The following is a 27,998-nucleotide window of genomic DNA, read 5'->3' on the forward strand; positions in this document are numbered from 1 at the left end:
GTGCATTTATGGTCTTTTATATAACAGTACATAAAATAAAATTGTGTGCTATATAACACTCCCTGAATTCGCAAATACAATCTCGGTTGTGTACGTGACGAAATGAATTCATTTGGCCAGTCAGTTCAGTAATAATATTCATAATGTGTAAAGTTCTAGGCTCAGAAACTTAGGGCAATATCCTAAAAGTAAAATTACATCATGACAATTCAATGAAATTGGTAAAAACACAACTTATATACATGACATATACAATATACACAATCATATTCAGTAATAGAATGCATTTCTGATAATACCACTTACACTATATACAAGTCGGCTTAAGGCTTATCCAAACAAGAAGCATTAAAGTCTATGGACATTTTAATGTATTGCACATAATATAAAACATCCTAAGCTGCTCAGCCAGTGTCAATCCCGACATCTAAGCTTCTTGTCTCAGTCTCTAGCCTCTCCTGCTTCTCCTAAATGCAAATATAAAAGACATTACAATTGAATCTATTATTATCAGAACTCAGCTTAGATGTACATTCAGGAGAAGACAGGAGGGAATGAAGACTGATCAGACCGGGAGTTTCGTTGTCTTGATTAACATTGAACAGCATTGAGCAGCTTGTATTGCATGATATGGATGCTGCAGAAGCAAAACAACTGAACCTTTTTTTAATTAAATTATTGCCTATTACATGCAATTAAAATAAAAAGATACAAAGAGGTCCATAACTTTTAACTCTTAAAGGGAACCTGCCGTCTGATTCATGATGACCATGCAATAATCAAACACTGGCTGCGTTACTGCAGCCTTGTATATTTCACTGTGGCATTTCAGAGGAAACATATATGGAAAAGCTGTCTCTAAAGACTAGACTGAGGCAGGTGACTTCTCTAGTTCCCCTAGACTATCGGGTCTCTCCCTATGTGTGTCTGTATAATGAGACATCTGTCAGAATAGTGAAGGAGAAAGACAAGGCACACTGTCTTTTTGAAAGAATTGGGTGCTTGAGGAATGGACTCGTGGTCCAGACTAATTAAGGCTGGAACGTCAGCACCATAAAAGAAAATGAAATGAGACTGTGGGTCTTGCTGCGATGCTGAGGTTCCAACCTGAATTGATATAGCGAGCAGGCGTGAAAAAGCCAGTGGGGACTTGCCTCCGACTAGTCATCTGAGACACATAGTCCCTGGCTACTTTTCACATTTGGCTTTCTTTGAAATGTTGCAGCATTTTGGAGTAATACACACACGACCGCAATATTGCAGCCGGGTTCTGATGCCTATTGTTGCATGTTCGGGCAGCATGAATCTGCTGGCGGGTTACCTGTCATTCACTATAAAGAGGTAGATATTTATCAAGTAGCCACACGACTTTATTCGCTTTGGTCTATAATTCCCGGTGTTATCAATGTCTCTCAGCATAACATAGACATAATGAGCAATAGCATTAATCATCAACCATTTACCTTCATGAATACAGACACCACCTTGATAACTGTGAAGAGACCATCCCAGAGTAGAATGGTCAGAGCTTACATATTAACCTTTATCTGAGTAATTAGGGATTCAATCTGGTTTTCCTTTTGCAATTCACTTTCAGTATTGTAATTCTTTTGTATGCTTTTAATCAACAAGAAGAATAGAAAGGGGCTCAGTTTTTGTTTGACCCTCCACCCGAGCCCTAGGGACAAAAGATTATTTAACAAGACAGAGTCAAACATTGCCCTTCCCTAAATGTAGGATGAAGGAAGGAGCTATCCAGCTTCCTACCCCCTTCTCTAGGATAGGTCTCTATGAACCAACACCAGAAGGCAGCCCCATTTGGTGTCTCAGGTACTGCTTGCAATACAATCACATATTATGGTAATTTACATCTCTTGGGTGATATGATTATAAAACAAATACATAATCGTCATGCAAAATATTTAATAATGATTGTCCCTGTAAGATTAACAGGGTCCAAGGTAAGGAACCACACCGGTGATCTACAGGAAGCAGGTCTTGGCACAAGTAAGAATATGGAGGAAAAACAATACAGAATGTAAGGTCTAACATCAGCTAAAAAGTGTGTGCCTCTCCTATACGCCTTGTGTGCGTCCCTTGAGATAACAGCCATGTGTCTAACTTGGAGAGATGATTGCCCACCTATTGGAACTCATAGTCGACCATTGGAGCCGTTCTATGGAAAACCGAGAATAATAATTGTCTAATATCATGATCTGAGTGAATTAAAAAAACTCTGTGACCTCAGAAAACCTAAAAGAAAAAGGATATCAATAAAGATTTCTATTTTACAATGGTCGTTATACTCCTTGTTCTTGTAGGTCTCCTGTTTTCCTTGTGGAGGGTCTATCTATTATATGGTCAAGTTTAGGCATTTCTATTGGCAATAAAGTGTTGGATGTATTTGCCATACAACGTGAGTCCCAGAAAAGAAAGCCGTCATTCATGTTATTCAGTCAAGAAAGGGCATTACCTTTATTGTATTTTTCGGGAAATCAGCAAAATACCAGCACATCCTACGTTAAACAGAGGTCTGAATGAGACCATAGAGAGCAGGGTGAATTCCATACCTAAATTTAATTGAAGTGGGCATCCTACATGAACGCGTTTTCTGCAACAGTGTTCACAAAAAAACTGAAATTTTAGGCAAATGTGATAATATACTGTCAGGTGAAATAAGCAACGTGTTTTGTTACACATGTAATGGTGGCTCACTTCCTCTGCACTGCATAGCACCCATTCAGATTAATTAGATAGCATGTACTATATGGTTGTGTGGCTTCCACCAAAACACCAGCCCAATGGTATTATTAAGGCCTAAGGGTGTGTGCAAGGCTATGGGTGATCTGCTCCAAAAGCTGGCTGACAAAATGCTCAAAAGATTGAACACATGCACAAACTGAGCAGAAACTCTCCAAATCTCAAAACTCCTCAAAAACTTTCAGTTTCCGCTCTGCTTCTGCTCCGAAATCTCAGCAGTAAGACTCATACATAGCTTTTGAGGGTTTTTTGGAGTTGTTTTTTCAGTTTACTGAAACCTTTTTGGAGTTTTTACCCTGACGCTTTCTTTGTAACCAAGTCCATCAGCAGATGCCTCAAAGAAGTTACATGCACCTTGTTTTTTCCTGCTGGGTGTTTTTCAAACCTGAAGTTGAAGAAAAATGTTCAGAAGACTGAACATATGAGCAGCTTATCGTTTGACTTTAGAAATAAACAGGAAACGTTTGTTAAGGGTGTATTGAGTGATTTTTCAGACTCATTTTGGAGCAGACTAGCTCCAAAAGACTCTTCGGAGATCTCCTTGTGCATACTTCCTTACAGGTAAAATAACAAATTTCAGTCATGAGTGATTAGCATTTACTCTTATGAGCTAAGTGCAATATTATGTCATAGATTTCTACAGAGCTAAGAATGGTGATAGACTTGAGATAAGTTTGTATTCACACGAGTATTGCCGTATGTATTGGGAAAACTCTGCAACTCTGACTAATGCCTATGACATATGCCACTCTATAGGGATACAATGGCGTATGTCATCCTTAGGCTCAATAATTAAAAAACATACAGTATGTGGTAGAGGATTTTTCAATGGATGCCTCTGAAAACTTGACTGTGGCACATACGACAAACAAACTGCAATGCACCGTGAATGTCGCCGAAGACTGTTTTTTCCCCAGATCATTGAGGTTTTTTATCTATATAACCATTAGCTGAAAGGTTGGTCAGTCATATATAGCCAGTACCTGAGAAATACCAGTCGAATAATGACCAACGGGTCGCAGATCCCAGGTCTAGTAGGTAATCTATGACCATTGTGAATTGACACTTGCCTGCTGTCATCCTGGTTCTTCCTTTGATTAGTCAGGCTGGAGAGATGGCATCATCACATGATGCACACGAGATGTGGTACCAGCCCGGCTAAATCGAAGGAAGAAATTGTAAGATACTTGGCACTCCAAAATACGCACAGCACCAGTTGAGGCAGTTTGCCATCCCACAGCTCGGTTTTTCTAATTGACATGAAGGCCCATGATTTAGGGCCGAAACATAATTGACTGGATATTTGGATTGCCTAATAAAGTTCTGTTACCTATTTTGGACTGACAATTATCTTATAATTTCCTTCCGTGCATGGGGTGGATGGAACCCTTCTTGGGCATCCAATTCTTCGCTCAAGAGTGCTGTGAATCTGCTTCTATAATCGAAAGGGGAGCCGCAGATGACAACAGGTAAGCGGTGATTCACTCCAGCAGCAAACTCAGTAATCTGTGACCGGGAGTCCTGCGAATCACAGCTTACCTGATGTCATCAATGGCGTGTTGGCGCCACATCGTACTGATTCTCCCATCTCTACCAACAGAGCATATTATTTGCAAGCAATCAGTTAGGAACAGTACAACAACTCATTGGTCACACACCTGGTCATCCTCTTATAAGAAGAATGCTAAAAGGAATATAAGATCCAACAAAATATTTTATAAAAAAAAAAATACAAAAAAAGTTAAAAATATGTGCAACTCATTCAGAAAATGTAAATCACGACATATTTCTTTAGCTGTGTTATTAAAGTGCAATACCTATGTATAGGTACTTATCCTTTTTAAAAAATTTAACCCGTTTTCATTGTGTGTGTAATACATGGAATATTGTATAAATCTGGCCTTTGTACAGTCACTTCGCCAGTTAATGATTCAGCCTCGGGTCCAGAGTACATGACCTGTTAGCATAAAAAAAAATCAATGCAATTACCTGCATTGTCCAACAGCATGTGCAGCGGGATGACATGATTGTACACTGCTCCGGCTTTATAAAATGTTTCCATCCGGCTAGATAAGGAATGATGAGGAATCAATTATATGTTTAGCGTTTTGTCTCAATATTCTTCATTTAGATGGTTTATGTTCATTTACAGAGGTCATCCGATCTGGACAAGCACATTTCTGATTGTGACTTCCATAATGTCTTGCTTGAGGAAGGGCATTCTCATCGAGGGAAACCATCTATTAGTTTCATATGCCCTTATACTTTTTAATATATCCAGAGAGCTTTCTATGTACATGTGGCAAAGGCGTAATATCCAAAAGGCCACTTTGATTTTTCATATAAGGACCTTTGTGTTGTAAAATCCATCCATAACGTATATGAATACTTCACCATAAAAATATAAAAATATATATATGTAAATCTACATCACGTCCATTGAACAGAGGCTCAGTATGGTCATTTATGAAGTAGTAATGGAGAAAAAGTACAGACTTTGTAGGACTTAATGTTGGTTAGTTCTGCTCAGATTGATATTATCATCTTCAAATGCCAAGCCAGAGTGGTCAGGGCTCCCCAGTAAGCTGTGTTGGTCTTCTTGTCCTTCGTAGAGCATTTGTTTCTCTTTTCGAACACTAGAGGTTATTTGGCTCCAGGTGATGTTGGTGTTCTTAAAAGCGTGCAAAAGAAAAATCCCAGCAATAATAGTGAAAAATCCACTTAGGGTCCCAATCATGTCACTGACATCCATGCTGTTCCACTCCTTAAAAAGGATCACAGAGCAGGTGACCACCATGGTGGTAAAGAATACATAGTATATTGGGGTCACTATGGACGTATTGAACACATCCAAGGCTTTGTTGAGATAATTGATTTGTGTGCTGATGGATATAACTAAAGTGGCCAACAGGATGAAGAATAGGGGGTCTTTATAAACCGGTTTTCTTTCGATAAACTCTTGAACGGCGATGCCCAAACCCTTAACACAGGAAACGGAGAATGCGCCAATGATGGAACAAATGGCGATGTACACAAGAATGTTGGTTGGGCCTTTCTTTGGAGCAACAGCAAAGATAAGGATAAGAGATGTCACAACTGACGCCACTGCAAATGTAATAAACACTGTGGAAACCAAATGTAAAAATATAAATAAGTATTAAATATAAATGCTAAACATATTACCCCTATATTATCATTATCAATAATGATAGGATGAACTGTATGATATTAGACTCTATATAAGTATATGGCATATATAAGGAACATGGAAAAGCCTGATCCAAGCTTCATTTTTTTTTCTCTTGTGGGTTTGTTTCTCTCGGTAATATAGGCTGAATGTAAAATCTGTGTGTATCCAGGGTGCTTGGGTTTCTAGTAGCTAAAATAACCGCACAGCTTCTATCCTGCACTGATTTCATCTTCATTAGATGTACTCTTTATCTGTAGCCTTTTTTTCTGCCCTCCTTTAGAAACTTTCTCCCCTTCCATCTTGTGGAAATCTGTGTGCACCTCTCTCCCTGCTGCTATCTCTTATACTAAAACTTGATCAGGCTGCAAACTGCATATGAGGAAGTCTTAAAATGAATGAAGGGATGAAGATTGCCAACTGAAACTTCTAATCACTAACATATGTAAAAATAATTTTTGCCTTCGTGAAGGAATCCATAGAATTTAATGGGGTTGTCCACTACTTGGATATCCCCTCATGAATCCCCATGTTTCCTTCCAGTAAAATAATAATGCCTATAGTTATCTCCAGTGCTGGCACCCTTCAGCAGTTTCGGCACTGGCTTTCCCAGGGCTTGCATGACATTATGTCACATGATCCCTGCGGCCAATTAGCGCTGGCTTCACACTTCCCTCCTTCGGACAAATCAAGACATCCAGAGGAAGTGAAAGAACAGGTGCAGCCATCTTCTCGCTTTCTCCGAATGTCAATTACATCGGTAAGAGAGGATAGTGAAGCCAGGTCTGATTGGTTGCAGGGATGGTGTGACATAAAAATGTCACATGATAGCCTGGGAGAGCTAGTGTGGACATCCCTGGAACAGCGCTGGCACCGTCAGTAAGTATACTGTAAGTGTTATTATTTTACTTGGGGGCAAACATATAGATTGAGAAGGGGTTGTCTGAGTAATGGACAACTCCTTTAAGCCACATACAATAAGAGCTAACACATAGCAGTAATGTTTTCAATGAGTATACATACGTGTTCAGACTAAATTATCGGAATCTAGAACATGTCGTACAACAATCATTTAAATGTAACATATTATCAAAGGTATCATACATATATATAGATATATGTGTGTGTTAGGAATATGATCATATATACTGTAGGTTTCTATCATGTATAAACACCAACCTGGATCTCTTAGTTTGATCTCCATATCATGAAGAGATGTGACCTCTTCTTCATGAGGAGCATGTATCACCATCATGGTGGAACCCAAGATACACAACAGACAGCCCAGCTTTCCATGGATATTCAGCTTCTCATTCAAGAAATATGATGATAACATGGCACTAAGGAAATAAAGGAGACATGCTTTACGGCATCATGGTTCCCCCAGGGCCAGGCTTCAGCAACATCCTTGCATCGGTGCACTAATAGGAAGGCTTTGATTTGGACAATTTGCGAGTTTTATATAATTATTATTTTAGTTGAATAAAACATTAGCCCGACTGACTTTTTCAATAGTTGTGAATGTTGAACTTAGAGGGGTTCTCCAAGACAGGATTAAATGGTGGGAAAGGCTAGTAATGCTTTAAAATAACAAAATACCGGTAAGCCATAATTACTTATATATCGTGCCAATTTCTGGCCTCAGTGGTGATTTTCTGGTAGGTGGCACGTGACCGCTGAGGTTTGTGATTGGCGGCAGCAGACAGGACATAAGCACTGCCACACTGTAAACTAAGACCTGCCGGGAGCAGCGGAAGGGTGGCACTGGAGCAGCAGTGGCTGTAACCACTAAATAATGGTTTGTCTGCTTTTTTTACACCATTTCTTGCTTTTGCCCCAATTTTGGCCCATCCTGGACAACTCCCCTAAATGCATCTTAAATTTATCTGTACTGGATATCAGCTCATCAAGACTCAGGATGGGCACCTTGAATTGCGAAGTCACATAACACAATTAGGCCATGTTCACACTTTCAGAATTCTGTCAGGATAAAGTAGAGGATTCCGCTCCTTTGATCTGATCTGATAATATTCCTCCTGCAATGTATGTGGTATCTGAGAGAATCAGTTTGTTAGGCCCCAATCTGGTGGCCGCTCCGCTAGGCTGTGGATGCTGGACAGTAGCCCTAAGAACCGCCTGATATCTCATGCGTGTGTCTTACTACAACGATGACATCATGCCAGACCTACAAATGTGAAAAAGTACAGGGGGTTTTAGCAGGTAGGAGGCGGTCCGCAGGGCTCATTTTCCCATGGCCACAGACTACTGAAGTGGGCGATGGACCAAGGTCCAGTAAATTGATTCACTCATGTCAAAAATGGGGAATAGTGGATACATAAGATACAGAATGATAAATCCATGACATTAATGTCAGTCTTGCTGCAGATTTTACAGAGAAAAACCACAAATTAACCTCATTACAATGAAGCTAATCTATTGGAGGACACGCTGGCATCTTAGAGTAGACTTCTGCCATAGAAATATTTAGAAAGCCCATGGTGGATTTGCCTATGAATATTTACACCACATGAATACAGCCCGATGCCACCCTGTAGTCCGGGGTAGTAAAGAATAAACAGTTAATGCCATGTAATACAATTTAATAACACTATTGGAAGTTATTATTACCAAATGAGGACGCTCAAGGCGCCAAGTGGCGTCACCAGGGTTGCAGGTGCAAATGCGTATGCAGCAAAGTTGGCGGCTTCTCCAGCTCCCACTATAAGTGAAGAAAACAAATAGAAGAAGGTAAGAAAAAAAGAGAAACCCTATTTCCTCATCAATTAAATCATTAAGTGTAAATGATTAACACCAAACTAAATAGTGGTCTTATTGTAAGGGTCAGTGATGTTCCGAGGAGGAGCGTGTTCATTGTCATAGGGGGAGAAGACCACTTGTAATTGGTGGGGTCAAATGGCCTGACCTTAAAATTATGGAAGGGCACCTGGGAATGGAAGATTATTTTTGAGTACTTTGCTGCAAGTTGCCCACATCACCATCTCTGCTACTCTCCATTGCTGGTTCAAAAAGCAAAAATAATAACGCGAAGTTACAGCTGGAGGATGGTACACGGAGTTTCAAGCTTCCGGGCATCCAGATAGTCTAATAGACTATGAAGGGTACGGATGCAATGGTCCTAACGGGGGCTAAATAGTATTTGAAACATGGATCTTTGCTCTTTGGGTCGAAATTTTCACCGTCAGCCTTCTTTTATGCTTTTGTCATGTTTGCCAATTTCTTTTTACATGGGTGGGGGAGGGAGAAGGGGTATTATAAAAAGGTTTATAGACATTTCTGAGAGCTCCTTCATAAAGGTAACAGCCGGCTAGTCTGGCTGCATTTTTGCACATTATGTCTGGACATCTTTCTGTGGTTTTGGTCTCCGGTCCTTTTGAAGAACACAACAACCTTTATTATTAACAGGCTGAACTACTGTAGATGGACCATTGTACCAAACAAGGTAATTATAGGATCTCCGTAGACTTCCAACCGTAATTACTTGCGTTCTTAGTTTTGGGAATCAATTCAATGGTGAATGTCTTGGAGATTTTTCCACATACAATTATAAATAAAATATAGTAGGGACAGGAAATAATATGACCACAGGGAAATAAAGTCCATGATGCTAAACAAATTTGCTTTTCATAAGTTTGGAAAAGCCAAGCACAAACCATCCTCTCCCCCCCCAACAGGAGATGTTGTCGTTTCTTTGGGAGAAACCAAAAAAAAAGACTGAAAAGAGTTTTTATAAGGTTATTAGGTTTAGGGGGAATCACTTTTTCATGCAGAGCCCTGTAGGTTTGGAATTCTTATTTTCCCTCAATAATAAAGACTTTCATTTAAAAATGGCATTTTGTGATTAATTGTGTTATCTTTTCTAATATTTACATTTGTTTGGTGATCTGAAGCATTGAAGTGGGACATACATGCAAAAGAACAGGAAATAAGGAAGGGGGCAAACACTTTTTCACAACACTTTAGTTTTTGGTTTCGTACAAAATTTGGCACCATCTGGCTTTTACAGGCTATTTGTTTGGTAGATACACAGCAGTACTCGGCAGCACCCACTAACAAATGTATGAATGTGATGTAGTGTGCTGTGATGCTGGGTCCTCCAGAGAAGCCGCTCTCCTCTCTGGGTATTGGGTTCTGGAAGTTCTTTCCATGGAGTGTGTCCTGTCCTGCATTTTACCTAAGAACACACATAGGCTATCACCACCCTAGTGAATGAACCGATGTGACCGCAATGTACACAGTGCAGGGTGTGCCCCGTTCTGCTGGCACCGTGCATATGTGCCTATTAGCTGAAGGTGCAGAACATAATCAGACTTACTTGACAGCAGTCCAGCCCACCAGAGCCACTCCTTAAGGTACGAGAATCCACCCTGTCCTGTAAAACAACATTTTTTTTTAATATCACAAAGGAACAGTTTTTTAATAATCCATCCCGTGAATTGCCTCCTGTGAGATGATGTCAATGCGAACAAGATAGAAAATAGCACAAAGAGTCATGGCTACAACAAAGTGTAATTTAGCGGGAATCTGGCAGCGGATTCATTCTCCCAGGTTTCCAAACACTGAAGCAGATAAAAGAAGTGATGTCACAGCTCACTTCTTCCTCCTCCCTGCACCATGACATCTGTAAACTGTCCAATTGAAATCAATGAATGATAGAAGACCATTGTTTGCTATGATCCATGTGTCTGCTGAGAAGCATATCATTCAATGCTGTTAAAAGGAATCTGTCAGCAGACTTTTTGTATTTAATCTGAGAACAGCATAATGTAGGAGCAGAAAGCCTGATTCCACCGATGTGTCATTTGTTCAGCAACTTGGTTTAGTTTCAATATAATCAGTCTTTTACCAGCAGGAGATTATCACTGCAAGACTAGGTGTCCCAGGCCAGGCAGTCCAGCTAATCTGTATAACCCAGCCCCACCACTGATATGCAGCTTGCTGACAATGTACAGTGTGCACAGGAAGCTGCCAATCAGGGGTGTGGGCGGGGTTATACAGGGCTCACCATTCAGAGCACCAATTGCACCAAGCACAGTAAGTGACACATCGATGGAAATAGGGCTCCTCTCAGATTACACAGCAAAAACCTGTAGACAGATTCCCTTTAATGCAAGTTCAGGCCAAATAGCTGAACCCCCCCCCCCCCCCCCCCGTAATTGTGTATAGGCAATAGAAGAAAAACTACTATCAGAAAAAAAAACAGATTTGAAGTAAAGAATATGTATTCATTTCTTGTTTGTTTGTTTTTAAGTAGAAATATATACTGTAGTTAGCATGGTAACCTATAAAATTCAACAAAGTAGACCCTTTTACCCAATTCTATGAACGTGGTTCAATTTCTGGTTATTGTGCCTTTAAAAAATATTATAGATTAGGCCGGCGTGTCCATCAGTCATGCGACTTAATGAAAGTGACATCACTGAGCCGCTGCTTCTCATACTGGTTAAGACATATATGTTCATTATACACCTAATGTCTGAGCCTATCTTATCATGAGCAAACACATATTATTCTCCTTACCTGCTCTGGTGACTCCTTTGTCAGCCAATCGTAAAAGACCTTTCTTCTTCATGATAAAGCTTGACCCAATAAATAAACTAGAGCTAATCGCCAGTATTAATCCAATATAAAGGTTGTATTTGTTTCTAAAAGTGGCAATGCTCAGGTTAGACTCATTGGTGGACTGGCTGATGTTCTGCAGGACAATGAAGGACGATGGGCTCTGTGAGGAGTTCATGATCTGACACCATGCCTGGGAACCACTGTGATGACACATCAGAGGTAACACGGCCCCTGCAATGAGAAACGCAATCTATCAATACTTACAGTATATCAAGCACTACATGTCTAAAATAGGAACTGGTGTGATTACAAAAGGTAAGTGCCAGTGATAATGGGGACTGGACCTCGAACAAATTTTCCCAATAAAAATATTTACTCTTCTTTTGAATGTTGATCGACACTCATGATTTGGAGAGAAAGTTTGCTCTTTATGGACAGATGGGTTGATGCATTATGGTTCTACCTATACCTCTTCCCTTTAACCTCTCCCATCCCTCGGTTCAACTTGATGGACATGAGTATTTTTTCAACCATACTATGTAATGATGCAATGATGAGTGATTACTGGAGTCCAACTGATCCAAGGAACAATGGTGCCAAAGTCCCTTGTATAAATGGAGCAGTAGTGACCATTCATGGAACTTTAGGAGATAGCCTTCCATCAATACCATAGACAAGAGTGAAGTGGTGGATAGGCATGACCATCCCTTCCTGTTCTTGCGATCAGTGTGAATCTTAGTGGACGAACCACCAATGATCATACATTTATGATGTTTTCTGTAGATAATTGGTGAGAAGAACTCTTTAATGCTACACCATCAACATAAGTAGGTTTCATCGATGGTGTCCATATCAAAGAAGTAGATCGGGTGGTTGATATGTGGCAATTGGAGCTATCCCTAGATGGTCCCATACTCTTTGCTTTACCCTTCAGGGGAACTGCATTGATAAAGAACAATAAACGGAGGAATTGGCCCAAGAATATAAAAAAAAAAGCCACAGAGCAGTAAAAAAAAAAGACCAATCCCTTCAGTCCTTGGTGTTAAAACCTTGTTTTTAGCTCACGCCATGCTACAGAAGATCAAACTGTCCTTAAGGTACCGTCATATTAAGCGATGCTGCAGCGATATAGACAACGATGCCGATCGCTGCAGCGTCGCTGTTTAGTCGTTGGTGTGGTCGCAGCTCTCCAGCGACCAACGATGCCGAAGTCCCCGGGTAACCAAGGTAAACATCGGGTTACTAAGCGCAGGGCCCCGCCTAGTAACCCGATGTTTACCCTGGTTACCATTGTAAATGTAAAAAAAAAAAAAACACTACATACTTACATTCCGGTGTCTGTCGCGTCCCCCGGCGTCAGCTTCCCTGCACTGTGTAAGCGCCGGCCGTAAAGCAGAGCGGTGACGTCACCGCTGTGCTCTGCTTTACGGCCGGCCGGCGCTGACAGTGCAGGGAAGCTGACGCCGGGGGACGCGACAGACACCGGAATGTAAGTATGTAGTGTTTTTTTTTTTTACATTTACAATGGTAACCAGGGTAAACGTCGGGTTACTAAGCGCGGCCCTGCGCTTAGTAACCCGATGTTTACCCTGGTTACAAGTGAAGAAATCGCTGGATCGGCGTCACACACGCCGATTCAGCGATGTCAGCGGGAGATCCAGCGACGAAATAAGGTGCTGGCCTTCTAGCTCCGACCAGCGATGTCACAGCAGGATCCTGATCGCTGCTGCGTGTCAAACACAACGATATCGCTATCCAGGACGCTGCAACGTCACGGATCGCTATCGTTATCGCTCTAAAGTTGCTCAGTGTGAAGGTACCTTTAGGTCTCATCCCCTTCCCAATTATAAAGACTTTAAATAGTCTAATTGTGATGGCATTCTGCATCCATGACATCAGCTACTAGTCAGAAGGAAATAACCAACAGAATCTGTTGGACAGACCTATTAATCACTGAATTCAGGTTTTTCTTTCAGTCCATTGCCACATGTATATAATCCAACATCTTACCTTACAATCTTGCTTTACTAACACCTGTCATAGAAAGGGTCATTCTAAAGAGCTCATTGATTTTGAGTGTGGTCCTGTAGGAGGACACCACCGTTGTATCAAGCCATTTCTATTTCTCTCCTAAAAATGCCACAACAAATTGTGAGTAGTTTTAGCAAAAAGTGGAAGCAACTCAGTGACAAAGTGGAGTTAAAGAGTGGTGCAATTGAATGCTGAGTAGCACAGGGCATAAAAGTCACTAACACTATGCTGACTCAATAACTGCAAACCCTAAAACTCCCTTGGCAATAACAACAGTACAAAAACTGTGCATCGGGACCTTGGTTGTCATGGCCGAGTGGCTGCATGCAAGCCTTACATCACCAAGCATAATATCAAGCACTGGATGATTTTTTTTACATATCACATTGCCACCAGATTAGTGGACATGTGATTGTATTTCTCTATCTGGGTCTCTGATGCAAGTGCCTTGGTTTGGCGAGGAGAATGCTACCTGCCTGAATGAACTGTGCCAACTGTAAAGGGGTTGGTTCTCAGGAGTTGGCATAGGCACTTAGATCCTATGAAAGGATTGCTTAAAGAGTAACTGTCATCATCACGTAACACGTGAAAATAAAAAAAAAACAGTAGCATATCTTATCAGAGAAATCTGATTCCTTCTTTGCCAAGACTGATATTTCATTTTCAAAATTCTCAAAAAGAAAAATCTGAATTTGGTGAAGATACTTTTTTGTTACAGCGATGACAGTTGCTGCTCATAACATTCTATGTAGGTGGGAGGAGCTAAGTTGAAGGCAGAGCTCCCCCTCCTTTCTTCATAGAATCTTATTAGCAGCAACGGCCATCTTCTATCTCAGTAATGTAACAGTAATGCAACAATCTGTCTTCACAGAATACAGATTTTTTTTATTTTGATGTTCACTATTGATTTGTGAAATGAAATTTTAAACGACCATTACTTGTTAAGGTTTCAGCATAGCAATACATTTTGGACAATTGTTTGCTTCCAACTTTGTGGTAACAGTTTGGGAAAGCCACTTTTCTGTTACAGCATGACTGTTTCTCATGGCACAAGGCAAGGTCCATGAAAGCATGGTTGGGTTAAATTGTTGTGGGAAAACATTACTGTCTCTAATCAAACATCAGTTTCTGACCTCTCAAATGCTCTCCTGGATGAATGGGCAAAAATTCCCACGGACCTTTCAAAGAATGGAAAGTCTCAAAAGAGTGAAAGATGTTATAGATACAAAGGGGGATCCAACTCCATACCAGGGTAGGTGCACATTACCGTTTTTTCTCTATCTGTTAAAAATGGTCCAATTATGCTGATCAGACTCTGATTAGAGCTAGATCAGAGTGGCATCAGTTTTTTTTGGAGGTGGAGATGAAAGAAAAAAAGTTTCTTCACCTTCTCCATTATGCCAGTCCATGAACATAGATGAACATAGGCTGCCATTCGAGTGTGGTCAAATGTTTTCCACAGACCCATAGACTTGCATGGCTGATTTAGATCTGACACTCGGATCAAACAGGTCACCGACTTTTTCCTTGGACCACTCAGTGAGAGGGAAAATTGAACATGTTCACAGCCCCATAGAATGACATCATTACGAGGGCTAAACGTGAAAACCACAAGCCCTAGGTGTAAGGTGCAGGTACCCCAATACTTAGGCAATACAATACAATCCTGATTTAATCCTTTTTCTATGAAACTGACTGTACCTCCAACAAGTGATATACTGTAACCGGCCCAAGAGTAAATTATCCATCACAAAAAATAAAATGAAATACTTGAAAGCTGACTGACATCGAAGTTCTACCTGACCATGTCAGAACTGCCATGTCAAAACAAGTAACATTTTGCAAAATCGCTTGTAAATTGCTGCTAATTGCTATCAACAAGATCAAGTCTGACTCCAGCAACAAGTGACATAATCAGGCAAAAAGCAGTACTGTGAAGATGTCACAACCTTCCGCACTCCCCGCTACAAGATTACCACTTTCTAATGATTTTACATTGATGGTTTATGGAAATGTTCACCATCTGCCAATAGTGCAGTTCAAGTCATCAAGAATCGTGTCACAAATGATGCATTTTTCTGCACATGTAATGTACCATTCAGAGATCGCACAGAGCCAAGGTACTCCTCTGTACAGGAGTCAAAAGGAGTTTATGAAAAGATACCACTTCTCTTTTTTGCAACAACTCTTATTCTTGGCTTCACAAAATTGTGTGAGCTATGCTGAAGGCAAAATCTTAATTCAGACAATTTACACCTAGAGAATAACCTTTGGTTGTAGTTTCCTCCCTTTGGCATTCATGCTCAGGTAAGGTGATCATTCTGAATCCCTCCCTGCACTTTTTGTACCATGTCCGAATAAAGTATTGTGACCAGCATATACGGGTAAGTGCACTTCATTTTTTTCTTTTGTTGGACTATTCTGAATAGTCTAACTATTAGAGTTTATACAAATCGATTCACGGGACTCAGGCCAGAATCCACGTCAATAATCTTTGGCCCAGAGAACTGTATCCTACTTCGTGGCATCCGCAGCTTTACTTAGGTTAGCTGGCCTGGCACGACCTCACTTGAGCTTGATGCCACAATAATGACATCGCCCCAGGCCAGATTTCCAAAAGAGGAGTCAAGGATGTTGGAGATGGTAGAAGGAAGTTCTTAGAGTTTCCGTAGACATTACTGACATGCCTGGCTTCTGAACCGAATTCTGCAAATCGATTCCCACCAACTCTACCAACTATCATGGAGTATTTACGATAGTCACCCTTTGCTGATCTTACAAAAAGGCAGAGCTGCGTGCATCAAACCTGGATGGGGAGACACAGAGTCCTTACAATTCAATATAATCAAGCTGTAGGCACTCTATGTGCTGCCAAATGACACAATTCTACACATATGGCTAATGATGAAACATTACATACATTTTTGCCTCATGAATTGCTCTCTCCAGAAGAAAAAACAATCTCTTCTCCCTTCGATCCCTGTCAGAGACCTCTCACCCAGCCCAGCCAGTTTTCTACTTTGCACTGATGAGGGGCAAACACACTGAAACACATCTCTGAAAATGTTTAGCCTTTTACTTTAAAGCATGTGGCAAGGCCCTTTAAAGGGTCGATATTGACTGTTAGGATTTCTCATCCCAATAGGTAGGTGTTATTTGGGTTTTTGTCCTCTTCCTCTCTGAAGAGGCCACTTGCATAGATAGATCTGAATAAACTTGTACGTCTCAGAATGATGTCAGCCAATTATGGGGGGATGGCTGACCATAATGTTTATTGGGACCTCTCTACTCTCCCCCAATGAAAGGCTGTACTCTTTGTTCCCACTGATAGATAACCTACCACCATACATCTGGCAATGATTTACTCTACTCTACTTACTTACGTACTTCACTTTCCCAACTAAGAACACATCCATTCTCTGCCAAACTAAGCATTCATGAGTAAGTATGGATTGGAGTTGGGATAGATAGCTTTTTTTAATAACAACTATCTATGGTTTCAAATGATAAATACTGCACTTTTTATACGGTTTTAAATAATAGCACAGTGGTTTGCAAACTGTGCCCCTTGCAGAGGAAAAGTATAATAGAAACACGTCACCACTTCTGCATTTATCACCCACTCATGGATTTGGCTTACAAATACTGATGTGAAATATTGAACGTGTGAACGTGGCCCTATGGACATTATATCAGAAGCTAAACCAGAATTCAGTGACCGGTGTGTGTGAATACTTCGACTTCCGGCATGGCAGAGCATGTTTCAAGTCCTTCGCTGATTTATTATTACAAGTGGTAGCAAAAAGTAAATTAGCATAAAGTATCAATATCTCTATGTACCATAATTAGCAGAGTACAGACAAAAGCCTGGAAAATGTGAGCTAACAATAGGAAGCCTAGTCATCCTCATAAGCAACTCTTGGAGAGAAATCTGTTTGCACACAATGCAAATGAGGAAAATGCAAACACATTGCTGTACATGTGGGTGAGCAATTAAATCTACCAGTTAAAAATGCATGGAGGTTGCTATAATACATACATACACTTAGCATGGAAGATTGACATTCATTGCTTATGAATGCTGTCAGGCTGGAAAATGCTGACTGACAACTGTTATCTGAGCGGTTATCATGACCTTTTAGTATAAGGGCAGGTGCAGAAGACTATATACTATTTTCGGTCCGGGAACAAAACATCAGGAAAAAAAAAAAAATCGCATGTTCGACTTGGCCATGCAAGTGAATGAGTCCATGGAAAACATCAGACTGCACACAAATTATTTCCACCGACTGACAGAATGGAGAAATTTGTTCCTCCATCTTCTTCTCATCTGACAGAATTGAATCACACGATGCTCACGCTCTGATCAAACGCTGATCAGAGTTTTATCAGAGTGTGACTTGCATAATTAACCCGATTCTGAGAAAATATACAGTCGTCTGGAGTTGCCTATAGAACTTTTTCAAAATAGAAAATTACATATGATGAAATAAAGATATAACCAAAGCCCCACATACACATTAGCTAAAAGATGTCCACACCAGATAATTTTAGGAATACCAATTCACCACCTGATGATGGTTCGATGAAAGTCAGTTAAAGCCAAAGTTTTTTCTAACCTGATAGATAAGGAGTGAAGGATCGGGCAATCAGAATTTATACCTCTGAACCTTTTTATTTTCAAGGGAGATAACCTGCTGAGCATTCTCTCCACTCTACATATTTAAAACTCTTGAATGCTCCACCAAGAAGAGTGATTATGTGATAACTGCCTGTAGAATGGCAGCTACCTCCTGTGTATGACCAACTTTAGAAAGAACTGCTACATACACTTACACACAGGTTTAGGGAGAAAAAACTTAATGGGATGACATCTTTAAGTGGTTCGATAAATTTGGTGCATGTTTAGGACCCAGTCAGACAACTGTACAAATCAGAACAAGATCGGAACGCAGTGCACGGACTGGTTGGCAGCTCTCATGACCCAAATGTGACAGCTGCATAGAAATACATGGAGCTGTCATGCTTGGGTTGGGAGAGTCGCCGGCCAGGACACTGGTATTGTCGATGAGTGAGCTAGCCCATCTTATTTTAACCCGTCTAACTATAACTCCACCCACTTAATACCCCATAAAATAAAACATGGACAGCATAACTTCATATGGCCACAGCAGCCTTTATTTAAACAAACATATAATGGTAAAAAGCACAAAATAATTTAAAACACACTGGGAGGGGTCCTTGAAGCTCCCAAAATCTGATGATTACCAAACAAACATAAAATATACCATAAATTACTCCCAGCCTTTACCCCACTGGCTCAGGAGCACCATAACCACAAGGTTTCCGTTGTTCAATTAACTTCCTGGGGATCTGACAATCACTTGCCGTAACTCCCCCCAAAAATTCACCACATCCAGAACCATATTTTAATTCCAAATTGAGGAATCCATATCCCAATGGATCTCCCAGACCAATTTATAACCAACTTCAAGGACCACCCCAACCATCAAAGAATTACCATGACCCGAAAAATTGCCCCAAAAATCCGCCCGAAAACTTACCCAAGGACCATAAAGGGCGGGAAGGACAATTCTTGACCCCAGGAGCGGGAACTGAGAGGGTCTCACCCCTGACCTGGCCATATGATAGACCCCACACAGTACTATCCTACTAATTTGATGTCCCCACCCCCTCCAACCCATTGTCATGCTGACTTCCATCCACGCCATGGTGGGGGCTCCGCTCCGGCCAGTATGTTTTAATGGCTAATTTAGTGCCTGAAATTTGTGTCAAAGTTTGGGCCATTTTTTTGACTTTTGGTGTTGCAGATTAAACCAAGTCTACTTTTTTATGAGACCATCACCTTTTCACCGAAGGCCCCAGAGTGTCCCAAACACAAAATAAATAGGATGCAAAATAATAGATCAGTTACAACAATGTAATCTAGCTTGGCCAGTTCTTCCAGTTTCCAGTCTCAGGTAGTTCCCTCAACATTCTCTGGTTCTTGTCTTCATATGTTGATCCTGAATATCAATTCCTCTTTCCTCTTGAATGTAATAGAAATGACCGGAAATCCTTTAGAGGGATCCTCTTGAACAAGCCTCAACACGACATACACCTAAAGTCCACACATGATTTATCTATTACACATAAGTCTTTTTTTTTCCGACTGTAAAAAAGAAGCAGGGCATGTTTACCCTTGATTTGGTGAACAAACGTGTTCATTCAAGTGAATGGATCGGCAAAAAAAAAAAAAGCGTCCAGGAGTCATCTGAGTGCGGTTTATTGGAAACAATGGTTGTCTTGGCCATCAATACAAATCCAAGCCCTGACGGATGTAGCGATACTGTTCATCTGACCGTCAGCCATACATGTAACGCTCACGTGGCCGAGCCCAACCTCTGGTTCTAGGAGCTGTCTAGTGTAAGATTATGTTATACTGTAGATGTTCTTGCTTAGGTTATATGTCTGTAATCAACCACAAAAGTCTATACAGAAGTATTCAGTAAACAAAGGAGAAAAGATGCATTATTTTATTTCTCAAATGGAAGCCTATATGTAACATATACAGTGCCACCATACGCCTCCGCCCAAGGTATACATCCGGAAATCCTTCCAACACATACCTCCAACAAACAAAGCAAACATCCTGAGGATGACAGAAGTGTCTACCAATGGTATGTACACTTTTAATATACATTATTATTGAATTATTTGCATTATTAGGATCTTAGTCATTGCTAATGTACTTAAAATGACTTTAGACGTGCTCATTAAGGAAGCATTTCCACTTCATGATTATCAGGAATTTCTAGAAATGCTCGTTTCCCAGTGTAAACAGGCAACTCATAGAGAAAAACCCTTGTTTGTTGAGTGGAATTATTTTTTTGCTTGCTCAAAAAAAAATCATCATTCTCGGCAGCACATTGTCCTGTGTAAACAAGACCTGCGCTGCCGAGAGCAAAGGCAAACTATGCAAATTGAAGGATTATTATTATTTATTTTTAAAGCACCACTGATTCAAAGGTGCTGTACATGAGAAGAGGGTTTATATACATATGATACATATATTGCGAGGCTACCTCCGACAGACTTGGCACAAGCCACTCCGACTGGCAGATTCTAGAGTAACCCCGACCTTCACCATTAGAACCCTGTACAGAGATTGGGTCTTACAACAGGGTCCACTATATAGCTTCCACGGAGCGGCGGCTGTCTGGAGGAGCGGACCAGAAGCAGGAAGGGTCACTCCAGAGACGAACATTTTACTCTAATGGTCTAAAATTGCATTAAAATGGTTTTCTAACACTTAATATTTCAAAAACAGAAACATTGCTCATTGCAGGTTCCTTTAAAGACCCACAAATACATTATTTCTTATTTTGTTAAATTTAATAGGGATTTTATTCTATTTACCACCGACACTTTCGGTCTGCAGCTTTTTCCAGCTGTTTCCGGACTACATTTCCCATAATGCTGTGTGTTGGCATCTTAGCCAGCTCCTGATCTGAGAAGAGGAGCCGACCAGCACATCGGCAGCTGAAGAAGCTGCAGGTCCAGTCCACATACGCCATGTCACAGATAACGCTCTGATCATTCAGCCGCCAAGGATCTTGGTTGCAATGTACAGATCGTCCTCAGAAAATAAAATAAAAACTCTCCTTGTGCAAAAAGAAAGAAACCTGTCAATCAAGCTGATTACAGGCCTCTTATGCCGATTCTTTTTAAAACCATTTGTTTTTTTTTCTGAAACTTTGCGATGTTTCAGCTTAAAAGGTAATGTTTTCCTAACTGATTACCTTAAAGGGATAGTCCGAAGGCGAAATAAAATTTTATCTAAATCTCTATCCATAATTATGGATAGAGATTTAGATAAAATTTTATTTCGCCTTCGGACTACCCATTTAAGGTAATCAGTTAGGAAAACATTACCTCTAAGCTATTTTCTAACATATTTGCTTTAAAAATTCCGTACTGTTCCCTATTTTTTTACTTTCTGTCGTAGGACGATTTGTTTGAGAGCCCCAGTGCATCCTAGGATACTCAAGCGAAGCGTCATCAGAGCAGGGAGCAGAGGCTACGGTCACTGTCACAGAGCCTGCCGCCTCCTTGAAACGTAGCGTCATCTGTATTACTTGTTTCAGGGGCTGGGGTGGACCCTGCTGTGTCCCTGCATTGCACGATGTGCACAGTGACATAGCCCACACTGTGCACTGCAAGGATTTGCAGGTTTCTTAGTCAGGGCAGGAGGGTATGTATGGGTTATACATACTCTAGAGCTCGTCCAGTGGGCGCGACCTTGCTCCATACACTTTAATGGAGCGAAGCCATGCCCTCTAGTCAGCCATGCTCACTGGACAGCCACATCACTAGACGGGGCGCAGCCTCGCCCTATGCACATGTATGGAGCGAGGCTGCGCCCACTAGCCCGGAGTATGTATAACACATATGTACCCTCCGGTCCTGGCTGAGAAACCGGTGAATCCCCACAGCGCACACACAGATGAAGTTGTTCCCCCCTTTTGCAGCTATAAAATGTTTGCATCTACAACATGTTTGTCCTGCTCCAGAGTCCAGTGGCGATTTTACACCACTACAGCACTCCAACACTTGACCTTGTGCTTGGTGATGTAAGGCTTGCATGCAGCTTGGACATGGCCTTGGACCCATGATATGAAGCTCCTGGCGCATAATTTTTGTGCTGTTGTTAATGCCAGAGGAGCTAGCGATTTTTATGCCCTCTGCTCCATAGCACTCAATCACCCACTCTGTGACTTTACAAGGTCTCCACTTTGTGGCTGCAAATGCTTTCACTTTTCTGTATCACCCATAGTTAATTGTGGATTATTTAGGAAGTTAAAAATGTCATCAAATGACTTGTTCCAATGGCGATGTCCAATTACAGGACCATGCTGGTATCAGTGATCTCTTCAGATCAACCCATTCTTCTACAGATATTAGTAGCGGCAGACTGCTCTGCTGTGCCGTACATCCACAGCGTCCATTCCGCAGCAGCCAGATGTTACAGCATAGTGGATTGGATTTCATGAAATCCCATCTCCACTGTGCGTGCACCGGCACCTGCGGTTTACCTGCGGAGACAGACATGCGGCACGTCTTTCCAGACCGCAGCATGTCAAATTATATTGTGGAGACGATCTGTCTCCGCAAGATAAATATCACCGTCCAATGTATAGGACGCGGTGATTCAGCACGGTTCAATGAACACATGTGGAATCGCTAGCGTTCAAAAGCCGGCAGCGAAGTGGACATGTGCTGCGTCCACCCTGACCGTGGAAACATACCCTAACACACCCGGGGAAAATTGAATGAAAAACCTGAATTCAATGATTAAGACGTGTGTCCCAATGCTTTTGTCCATATAGCCTAAAAAATAAATAAATATATTTACTTTTAAAATATATATATATATATATATATATATATATATATATATATATATATATTTTAAAAGTAAATAGGCAGTGGTAATAGGCAAGGTTTGTCATGTCACCTGGATCAGGTAAAAATCCCACGATGCAATGGTGCTTTAGCAGCAATAATACCACTTTGTTGTAAGAAACATGTCGGGATAACTTTACTGGTTAAACTAATGGTATTATTGGTTTAGGGAAAGAAAAACAATAAAAATGTTACCAGTTTTGTACTAATCTGAAATGCCATAGTCAAGAAATTCAATTTTTAGGCTACATGTAAATTAGTCAAAAATGGGGGCTTGTCGCTGTGCATGGACACACCCCGAATGCACTTCCACTACAAAACAGGTCTCATTTTTCTCATTCTTTTTTACTTCTAGAGCCACAAGACACTGTGGTCCCAGGTTCTCTTTAAGTTTATTACTGGGGGTCCGCGGGGTCGAACCTCCTCTGATGTGGTGTTTTGGCGTTGTGCCATCTGGTTGGAGACCGCTTCTGTCCACATACACATTTCTGTGCCTGTTTTGAGACTTTCGCTGATTGGGAAGGGTGCAGCGTGTTCTGTGCCCCAGGACACGACAGGGATAACTATAGGCTCATTGATTCCGGGATGTCACTAATATCTTAGGCATTACATAGGACCACGGGCTCAGCTTTCATGTCATAGGAAGTAAGCTCTGTGCAGACCTTGTGGAGAAAGCGATGTGCGCACACACTCCAGGTACAGCGTGACCTGCCCCCACCACTCGCCATGGCTCCGCAGTATCGAACCTCGCCGTGTACATATGACACACGACTGCAGGCAGATTGATGTCACAGTTTCATTATGCATCTTGCCCGACTCCTCCTTGTCAGCCATACCTGACTCACCTCATGAGATCATGTGTAACCACACACTATGTACAGCACAGGATATTTCGTCACCACCATAGAAATCACATGTATGGCTTTATCACTCACCTTTGTGACTACGCAGTCACGCCATCCCATAGCTACAAGTCAGCGGCTACCTGCATTTCCCAACACAAACAAACCACAGCACTAAGTGTGAATCAGAGTATTACACGGCGACATAAGAACACTATTCACACCAGTCACACGTCACTGCCATAACAGGACGGTAAGGTAATCAACGTAGCATGAGTGGTTTATGCTGGCCGTGCAAATCCCTGATTTTGACTTATACTGTATACAAAAAACCCGATCTATGGGTCTGTGAGAATCATGACAGCTATGTAATCCGTGTACAGTCCGCGATTAAGGGCTCATTGACGCGTCCAATTTTTTCCAGCCAAGAGAAAAATGGGTCCATTATTCTGATCAGACTTTGATCAAATTTTGATTAGAGTGCGTCATTTGTTTTTTTTCCCATATGCAGAGAGAGAAAAAAAATGTCTCCACCTTCTCCTTTCTGATAGGCCGTGAAAATCGGAACGAACCCGGATGTCATCTGAGTGCAGTCCGATTTTTTCACGGACCCATTGACTTGCATTGTCGATTTTGATCTGACCCTTGGATCAAAATCGGAAATGTCTCTACGATGTTTCGATCTGCGAAAAATCATGTGCATGTGAATGGCCCCATAGACTACGACAGGTACAGGTGCTATCATTGACAAACACGGATAATATTCCTACGTGAAAATCGGACTTCTGAATGAGGCCTAATTTTTTAATGGAAAAGAGAAGGTTTGGAATTTTCTATTGATTTTTTTTCATATGTGAAAATCACTGATTAAACACTGATGGTAAAATCTGACCCACCGAGCAAACACTGATGAAAATCATATTAAAAATACCGATGATACTTTTAGCATTTCTTGTGGACAAGAAAAATCACTTATGTCTGAATGAGGCCAAAATTGTATTGATAATTATAGTAGCTTTTTTAGCCACGTGATACTGTGCAATCCTGACACATTTAGGTTAGAAGAATGCCAAAAAGATGCCCTTTAGTCTCATTCAGACGGCAGTGATTTTTCTCACACGTGACAGAACAGACTGATCATCAGTTTTTGCATAACATTTTAATGATTATTTCATGTACAAGGAAATTGGAGATTTGTGGATGAAATCTGCGCTGCTGAATAAGACGTGGGATCAGATGTGTTGGAAATAAAAGATAGTGGTTTTATTCGATGCGTTTTGAAGTTCAGATAACTTCTTCCTCAGGACACAACCACATGTATTTCAATGATTATTTCATAAGTGATTTCCTCATGTTTCTCCAACCCATTAAAATGTTAGGACAGACAGCACAAGAAAGGCATCTGTGTGATCTTCATAGGACATCCAACAACCGGGTTTGGACTGGCCCACAGGAGAATCCTCTGGTGGGCCGCAGTGTAAGAGCCGGACACCACCCTCTTATATGAGCAGCACTTGGCACTGTACATGAATCACTATGTACAGACAGAGGCGGCATCTTATTCATATAACAATCTACCCAGTTCATTGTTATATACATTTGTGATTGAGGAAAATATCACATTTACATGTAGCTGAAAAGTGGGGCCCTGGTGTTGGTTACTGTTGGGCCCTTGGCACCCTAATCCGACACTGACAACTGTGCAGGATCTGTCACCAGCACATTGACAAGACTTAAAATTGTCACCTTACACAGACAACATTTTTTTTTCCATTCTTGCCTTTTAAAAAATCTGTAAATGTTTTTCTCCATCGCTCCACTTTGAGTATGACAGGATGTATAGCTTTGGATAAGATAGTAGAATAAAGGAAAAGGGACATGAAAGAGAAAATTTGCATGGTAAAAGACTATTGTCACCGTATCTACAGACCTTGAGGACTGCAGCAGTCGCTCTTAAGGTACCTTCACACTCAGCGACGCTGCAGCGATACCGACAACGATGTTGATCGCTGCAGCGTCGCTGTTTGGTCGCTGGAGAGCTGTCACACAGACAGCTCTCCAGCGACCAACGATCCCGAAGTCCCCGGTAACCAGGGTAAACATCGGGTTACTAAGCACAGGGCCGCGCTTAGTAACCCGATGTTTACCATGGTTGCCAGCGTAAACGTTAAAAAAACAAACACTACATACTTACCTTCAGCTGTCTGTCCTCCGGCGCTCTGCTTTCCACTGCACTGTCAGCGCCGGTCAGCCGGAAAGCAGAGCAGTGACGTCACCGCTGTGCTTTCCGGCTGGCCGGCGCTGACCCAGGATGCAGGAAGAGTGCAGAGAAGCAGAGCGCCGGGGACAGACAGCTGAAGGTAAGTATGTAGTGTTTGTTTTTTTAACGTTTACGCTGGCCCTGCGCTTAGTAACCCGATGTTTACCCTGGTTACCAGTGAAGACATCACTGAATCGGCGTCACACACACTGATTCAGCGATGTCAGCGGGAGATCCAGCGACGAAATAAAGTTCTGGACTTTCCTCAGCGACCAACGATCTCCCAGCAGGGGCCTGATCGTTGGTCGCTGTCACACATAACGATTTCCTTAACGATATCGTTGCTACATCACAAAAAGCAACGATATCGTTAACGATATCGTTATGTGTGACGGTACCTTAAGGTTCTGTGCACACAATGTTTGTGTCCGGCAGATTCCGCCTGGATCCTGCCTGAAATAACCCTCAGTGAACATGACAAAGAATTGCACATATGTATTGCAATATCAAAGCAACTTCTTTTTTAACTCTTCAAGCTTTGAAAGCCATGAAGCAACTGTAAGAAGTGACCGGTCCATTGTTCACAAGGCTTCCACTATTTTATGTTACAATTAAAAAAATACTACGCTACAAGAATAAAAAAAAAACTCTACCAAAACCACTTCAAAACCTCTTTGGGTAAGAAAAAAAAAAAAAGCATCCAAAACATTCTCTAAAATAAAAGCATTTCTTGAAGTGGTTTAGGTTTGGAAAATGGTGCCGAATACGGACTTTTCCTGAAAGTCCATTGTAGAGGAGTTATTTTTTTCCTGAGCTAAAATTTGGGTCTCCATTGTTTTCAATGGGATTTAGATTCTGGTTCAAGTTTGGGTACAATTCTGGTACCCAAACAAAACTTTGGACTAAAGTTCAGGTGGTGTACTTGAACCCGAACTTCCACGGGTCCCTAATGGTAACTAGTTTTCACCGGACAACCCCTTTAAATCTCAGTGTCGTTATAACACCTAGTGTGCACTGAAAGTCAGTGTGAGAGTTCGAGTTCAACCAAATCTATAAAAACCACGGACTGCACTCGGCTGCGGAGAAACCTTAAGACGTTAATGGCATAAATGGACATATTGGGGCATATTTACTATCATAGTTGGGCCAGAATTTGGGCAATACATGCACTATCATTTTGGTGACCCAAATTATGCTTTTCTAAAAGATCTAGAAAAAAAAAACATTTTGTTGAGTAGTAAAATGTGCCATATTTATTACTTTATTAACGTGGCTTATCTTTTAGGTGAAAAATACTACTATAAAATATGCCACCAAGGAGGAGGTATGGAAAAGGAAACAGCGGAATATGTGCCAGATGTGATCAATCTGTCGGATCTCCCCGTCTACGTACGATAGGCATCATGAAAACCAATCGTATAGTTCTTCACGGGATCAGCACAACTCCCAGCATAGAAAGACAGTTACACCAACTGGGGGTTATGGTTGAGCAAAAACTAGACAGACTGCACTGTGTGGCTAATGTAATAGCAATAATGGTATTTCTATAGCGCCAACATATTCCACAGCACTTTACAATTAAGCGCGGACATGTACAGATGATAAAGACATCACAAAGTAACACACAGTTCACCAGTCACAGGAGGAGGGCGGGCTACAACTCCCAGCATACACTGACTGTCACACAGACACCTCATTCTTTACACGATATACGTATGCATTGGAGCCGCACTCACCTGTGTCACACACGGTTCCTGCCGGTACATCTATCAGAGCTGGCGCTGACTCTCCCATTCTTCAATCCAGGAACGATTCCCCTGCGCTGTCCCCTCCAGAGTCCCTGTCCCCTGGCACTGCTGTCACTACAGTGCTG

General features: G+C 41.4%; 1 protein-coding gene across 1 annotated transcript; it reads right to left on the reverse strand.

The window, feature by feature from the left end:
* NIPAL1 (NIPA like domain containing 1) lies at positions 1-27,998 on the reverse strand. Its single transcript, XM_069744504.1, has 6 exons — positions 27,862-27,998; positions 11,486-11,758; positions 10,281-10,337; positions 8,576-8,666; positions 7,127-7,287; positions 1-5,883 (listed from the first exon to the last, which is right to left on the reverse strand). The coding sequence occupies exons 1-6, from the start codon at positions 27,917-27,919 to the stop codon at positions 5,267-5,269; spliced, it is 1,257 nt and encodes a 418-aa protein (XP_069600605.1). The 5' UTR covers positions 27,920-27,998; the 3' UTR covers positions 1-5,266.

Source organism: Ranitomeya imitator, chromosome 1 (assembly GCF_032444005.1).
Source record: "Ranitomeya imitator isolate aRanImi1 chromosome 1, aRanImi1.pri, whole genome shotgun sequence".
NCBI classification, from domain to species: domain Eukaryota; kingdom Metazoa; phylum Chordata; class Amphibia; order Anura; family Dendrobatidae; genus Ranitomeya; species Ranitomeya imitator.

Coding starts and splice junctions, on each gene's coding strand:
- NIPAL1 (XM_069744504.1), bottom strand. CDS start 27,919: ATGGGAGAGTCAGCGCCAGCTCTGATAGATGTACCGGCAGGAACCGTG. Junction 8,667..10,280: donor GTGGGCTGGACTGCTGTCAA/GTAAGTCTGATT, acceptor CTTCACTTATAG/TGGGAGCTGGAGAAGCCGCC. Junction 7,288..8,575: donor GCCTTGAGCGTCCTCATTTG/GTAATAATAACT, acceptor TTATTTCCTTAG/TGCCATGTTATCATCATATT.